This window comes from Frankliniella occidentalis, unplaced genomic scaffold (assembly GCF_000697945.3).
Source record: "Frankliniella occidentalis isolate FOCC.00 unplaced genomic scaffold, Focc_3.1 Scaffold242, whole genome shotgun sequence".
Classification (NCBI taxonomy): Eukaryota; Metazoa; Arthropoda; class Insecta; order Thysanoptera; family Thripidae; genus Frankliniella; species Frankliniella occidentalis.
The window spans coordinates 25,382-30,916 of NW_026267368.1; the positions used below are offsets into that span (position 1 = coordinate 25,382).

General features: G+C 46.9%; 1 protein-coding gene across 1 annotated transcript; it reads left to right on the forward strand.

The window, feature by feature from the left end:
- The first annotated feature begins 449 nt into the window (after positions 1 to 449).
- LOC127750705 (uncharacterized) lies at positions 450 to 1,037 on the forward strand. The gene is made up of 3 exons (XM_052273061.1): positions 450 to 513; positions 586 to 645; positions 733 to 1,037. Exons 1-3 carry the CDS (start codon positions 450 to 452, stop codon positions 1,035 to 1,037), a joined length of 429 nt encoding a protein of 142 aa, XP_052129021.1.
- Positions 1,038 to 5,535: the final 4,498 nt, after the last annotated feature.

Consider the following 5,535-nt stretch of genomic DNA (forward strand, 5'->3'; position numbering starts at 1 on the left):
ACGGTTGATCCCTTTCTGAAGAAAAATAGCCTTCGGGAACCCTTGCCTACTAAACTCAGGGTAGCTGTGACTGTGATGTAAGTAGCTCTTTGAATGCGTGGTCAGGTTCGGGTGTTATGTTTGATGTACAATAATATTCACTGTGTGCTTTACAGTTACAGGTACCTTGCACATGGTGCATCTGCAAGGAAGCAGCATTTTGAATTTCCGATTGGAAAGTCAACAGTCCACAAGGTCATACATGAAACATGTGTATGGCCTTTCGTCTGGCACTGGAAGAATCTGTACTCAAGACTCCAGGAAAGGCCGAATGGAAGGAAATCTCCAACAAATTCATGGAGATTTGGCAGTTTCCAAACTGTTTAGGAGCTGTAGGTGGGAAGCACATGAGAATCCAGGCGCCTCCCGAAAGTGGCGCCCAGTTTCATAACTACAAGTCTTTTTTTAGCATGGTCCTTATGGCAACGTGCGATGCTCAGTACAAATTTACAACAATTGACATTGGGCAATACGGTTAGTACACTTTTTGTTCTGTGCCGTATGGAAAATGGTTTGTGTGAGCTAATATTAAATGATGTTGCACAGGTTCCTTAAGCGATGGAGGAGTGTGGGGGAATTCAGATTTTTCCTTGGACCGCAATAATGGTGAACTGGACTTACCGGATCCTAGCCCCTTCCCGCAAACAGACATCCTATTCCCTTAGGTGTTTGTTGGCGAGGCGTTTTCTCTAGGCCGACATATGATGCGTCCATATCCAAGGAGATCACTTCAAACTGATGAGCACCGTATTTTTAATTACCGATTGTCTCGAGCAAGACGCACCATTGAAAATGCATTTGGCATTTTGTGTTCAAGGTGGCAAATTTTGCACCAGCCTCTGAGGATGAGTCCAACAAATGCACAGAACCTTTTTGCTGCATTGTGCGTACTCCACCATTTCATCATGGTTGGTGAGGAGATGAAAGCCCCTCAAGACCATCAGTATGTGCCTCCAAATTTCCTTGACAGAGAGTTACAAGATGGAACAGTGGATTAAGCAGAGTGGAGGCAGTATACTTCATAGTATTTTCAGCAACTGGGGAGAATTGGGGGAAACCGTGCATGTCGCCGCGGTTCCCATGGTCGTGACCCCGGCTAGCAGACTGCAGGCCCGGGCGCCAGTGCCCCGCCATAAGAGAGCCGCCACAACGGCTGAAATAGGAGACAGAAGGGTCATGGAAATTGAGCCCTACCGCGCAGCGAAGAATGCAGGGCTCAAACATAATGGATGACGTTCTGGTCCGACAGGGAGAAGTGACCCAGCTAGAAAACGCGAGGTGGCTCGACTTCCTCTGGCTGGCCAAACATGCACAACAAGCGTCGTACCATAGGTGGAATGGGTGTATGACATTTGCTCATGCGAACGAGCCGAAGCATGACGTGTCGGCGTTTCTACCCCTTCCGTTCATTCTCATGCCGGTGTCCGAACCCTCTACGCTGTATACTGCCCTTCGGTACGCCAGGAAGAGGTGTGGGGACGACTACAAACAAAAGACCTGCGTTGTGACCCTTGACCTGCCACTCTTTCTTAAGGCCATGGATATAGTGAACGGCTCTGCGGCAAGCTGCCGTTTGTCGTTGTCCGCTTGGGCGGCTTCCACCTGCTCATGTCCTTCATGGGGGCGGTCGGGGCGCTCATGGGCGGCAGCGGCCTGGCCGACCTGTGGAAGGAAGTGTATGCCAAAAACAGTGCGGACGCCATGGCGGGCGGCCACGCTTACAAGAGAGCACTGCTAGCTCACTTCCTCACACAGGCAGCAATTGCATCCCTCGTGCTGGAGAAAATACTGGCGGGTTAGCAAACTTACTCTGCAATACTTTGATGAGAGTCTTCGGTCTAGGTTTTAGTGCAACTTTTATAACAGTTTTCTGTGCTTGTGTGTGTCTAGGATATGGAGGAAATTTTCGGCAAGGATGGGTGGGCTGAGCCACTGGCATTAGCAAGCGAGCAGGGAGTGTCAACGGTAGCATCCAGCTCAAAAGAGAATAACACTCCACCAAGGAAGAGGAAGGTGGCGGTTTTGGAGAAGTATTCAGAGGAAAATGCCAAAGAAAAGAAGATCAAAGTAGCAGAGAAGAGAGACCAAAGGGAGAGAATCCTCTTAGAAATAAAAACACTCCGTGAAGAGAAGCAGCGCCAACATGAGGAGAAGAGGGCGCTGCTTAAAAGTTTTCTTAATAAGCAATTGTAATGTCATCAGGCTATGTAACGTAACTCAGTCTCTGAGTTAACACACACTGACCTACCTGACAACTTCTCACGAGCAAGACACAATTGTTTACTGTGGAGTCAGGTAGGGTACAGTGATAGTAACTCAGAGACTGAATATTGTGATATTTTGTGATGTTCTGGTTGTAGAATTAAGGTAACTGTTTAATTGTAATTTTTTGATTTGTTTGTGTTAAGTTTGTAACGTTTAATATCTTTCTAGTAAGCAGTCATCAGGTTATGGCCAGGTAGGTCATACTGACCTACCTGACAACTGCTCACTAGAAAGAAAGTCGATTACAGTAGAGTCAGGTAGGGTAATATGATAGTAACGAAGAGACTGAATTATGTAATGTGATTACTAACAGTACAATTAATTTTTACATTTATGGAGCTTGAATTTTATTTCCTATTTCATGCAAGTGGTTTGCAAGTGTCTGGGTAAAAAATAAAAGTATAATTTCTCAACGGTTCTTTTTTGCATTTTTTTAGCGTGCAGCCCGGGAACTTGAAGGAAAGGCCCGCAACGTCATGAGCAAAACCAAGGAAGCACTTGGCTGGGCCAACACTCACCACTTCCCGAGGCACATCCCGAATGGTGCAGCCCCTGATGATTCAGAAGATTTAGGTGGGTCCTGGTACCTGTGTCGCACCCAGGACTGGTATGTGCACTTCATCGCGCACGTCTCCACCTTTTGTTATTCCGACTGTTGCCTGGATAGGTCTGGACTCACTATTGCTGGTGGGCCATTCGGACTAGGAGAAGGTGTGAGATGCTCGCGGTTCTAGTTCGCCATGCTGGTCCCGGGTGTCACTGTACAAGTAATTACTGTTACATTTTGTGCTTACTACTTGACATAATTTCATAGTTTAAAGTAGAAGCGCCTACAGCCTGGTAATGGCACATCATGCATACTTTAGGTAAATACCTGACTATTTTCTATTTAGCAAAATAGTCGAGTATTTACTGAAGGTATGCATGCGACAGCTTCACACATATCTGTAAGCGCTTTCACTCTAAATTATGGAATTCGATGAAGTTGTGATCACAACATGTAACAGTACCAGTGACGTAGTATTTAATGTTTGACATTGCAGCTCTGTCTGTCAGTGGTAGTGATATCTGAAGTGTTCCTCAGTAATGTAGTCTGCTGATGCAGTAGTAGTCTATATTTATTTGCATATTTATTGCAATGTGCCATTTTCTGTGATTGACATTGACGTAATTTTTGTACCTGATATCTGCATGTTAGTTTCAATTACTTTACTGTTTTTTTTTCTAACACAAATATTTTATTCATTGCATGCCTGTCTCATCCCCGTTTTTTCAGTATGTTATCAATTTTGTAGTCTGTTCCATTAGTTTCCTGTATTTTTTTTTTAAACATCTCAATTACTGCATTCCATTACCATATTCCATTTTTTTTTACAGTAAACCTTTAAAGTATTGCATTCCTATCACTTTTTAATATGTAGTTCTGTTAAGCAACTGTGATTTCCATATTCCATACCATTAGTTATCTTAATTTTTGTTTTCTAATCATTTGCCATCTGAATTTTTTATAAATATTTTATTCATTGCATGCCTGTCACATCCCCGTTTTTTCTGTAGCTTATCAATTTTGTCAATCATTATTTTTATTCAGCTTGCTTTGGGCTCTCCCACCTAATTTAATTTAATAATTCTGATCTCATAAATGTGTTGGAATGACATCCATGTGTTTTCTTTTTTGACAGCCCCTCACAGACTGTCTCTACTGGAGGACCATAAATCTCAAGGAGAAAAATGTTGTTAGAACTGAATCTCCAGTTGTCTGAGAGGCATAAAGGTGTGGGAAATCCACTGGTCAGTTACATTTAGGGGTCAAATCAACCGTTCAGACAGTGTAAGGGGCTGAAAAAGTATGAAATAATGGCAAATCTCACTTTACCCCCCCCCCCTTAAGCAGAAGGGTTCACTTTGTTCAAACCATGTCAATGCAGGAAAAAGTAATGAGTGCGATTGAGAAGAGAAAAAGTGAGCGAGGACCTCGCGATCCGTGGACTTGTGATGTGCAAAATCGAGTCGCTTTCTTGGTTTCCAACTTTTGCGCAGCAGAATCCAAGTATCACGGTCAATGTCATCTGTTTTTCACATCGGGCACCGACGGCACCGACATGGTCAATCCGAAGGGTCGCCCCTTAAAAGCTACTTCCTACAGTCGTGTTGTTATGGCCCCGCTCTAGGTGAGCTCGGGAGTAAGGTCGAGCTCAATGAGAAAAACCCACCCGAACCACAGCACCCGCCTGGGCCACCTGCCGCTCCGGTTGTCTTCCCCCTGCCCGGGGAATCGGAAGACGACTGGCGCCACCGCGCTGTGTATCGCGCGCCCATCTCGTTCTCCCACCCTGTGCGACGCTGTCACTTCTGTCGCTGTGCCGGCCACGACAAACAACAGTGTTATCCTACGCGCCCGCACGCGCCGGCGCCGCCCCAATAACGACCAGCAAGTGCCCCCCTAATCCTGCGGGCCCGCGCGGACCTGCGAGGACCAGCATCGGGGAGCACCAGGTGGTGGACGCCGCCGCGGCACCCTCACGGCTGCCTTCACCGGCCCCGTCCTCAGCGTCGTCCACGTCCCTGGATCACCAATAGTATTAGTCGAGGTGCCTTAGGTTAGGTAGGGCCTTATATAATCCTTGCCCTGTTTTCTTGAATAAATATCTTATTTTCTGAGCAATCATATCTGTGTGCTTCCCGACTACTCACTAGAAGATTCGCCCGTAGACTGATTGACAGTCATAACACTCCTTCACCTTCAGCTACATTGAGCCCACCCCGCTCATTAACCAGGACCCAACCGACCCCGAGCCTCTGTATGTACGCGGCTCTCATGTACGCTTATGGTGAGCGCACTCGACGAAAGCAAAAGTGGTGCTTTACGACATTCGACAACGGGCTGTTCCCCAAGGTAGTGCAGATTGTGGCATCACATTTAGAGTTGACGCAGAAGGTGGTCGTGCGGTTGGGCGGGTTCCACTCCCTCATGAGCTTCATGGGCGCGATCGGATACGCCAAGTCGAGCAGCGGGCTTGACGACTTGTGGGATGATGTCCGGCAAAGATTTTGCCCGGGCCGTGGGCGCGCTGCTCCAGCCTGGGCAACAACGAGAAGACCGAGCTGTGCGCTCTCCTTCTATGCTGCCTTCCTGGCCGGCGAAAAGACTTCAGTTGGAGGCGGACTTACCTCGACCAGCGAGACGGGCCGGCTCTGGTGGCAGTACACTGCCCTTACTGTTATTTTATA

What these genes read in the sequence shown, in the direction of transcription:
- LOC127750705 (XM_052273061.1), top strand. Translation starts at nt 450, where the DNA reads ATGGTCCTTATGGCAACGTGCGATGCTCAGTACAAATTTACAACAATT. An exon ending in AATTGACATTGGGCAATACG is followed by an intron (nt 514 to 585) that starts GTTAGTACACTT and finishes GATGTTGCACAG; the next exon opens with GTTCCTTAAGCGATGGAGGA. An exon ending in TTCCTTGGACCGCAATAATG is followed by an intron (nt 646 to 732) that starts GTGAACTGGACT and finishes CGTTTTCTCTAG; the next exon opens with GCCGACATATGATGCGTCCA.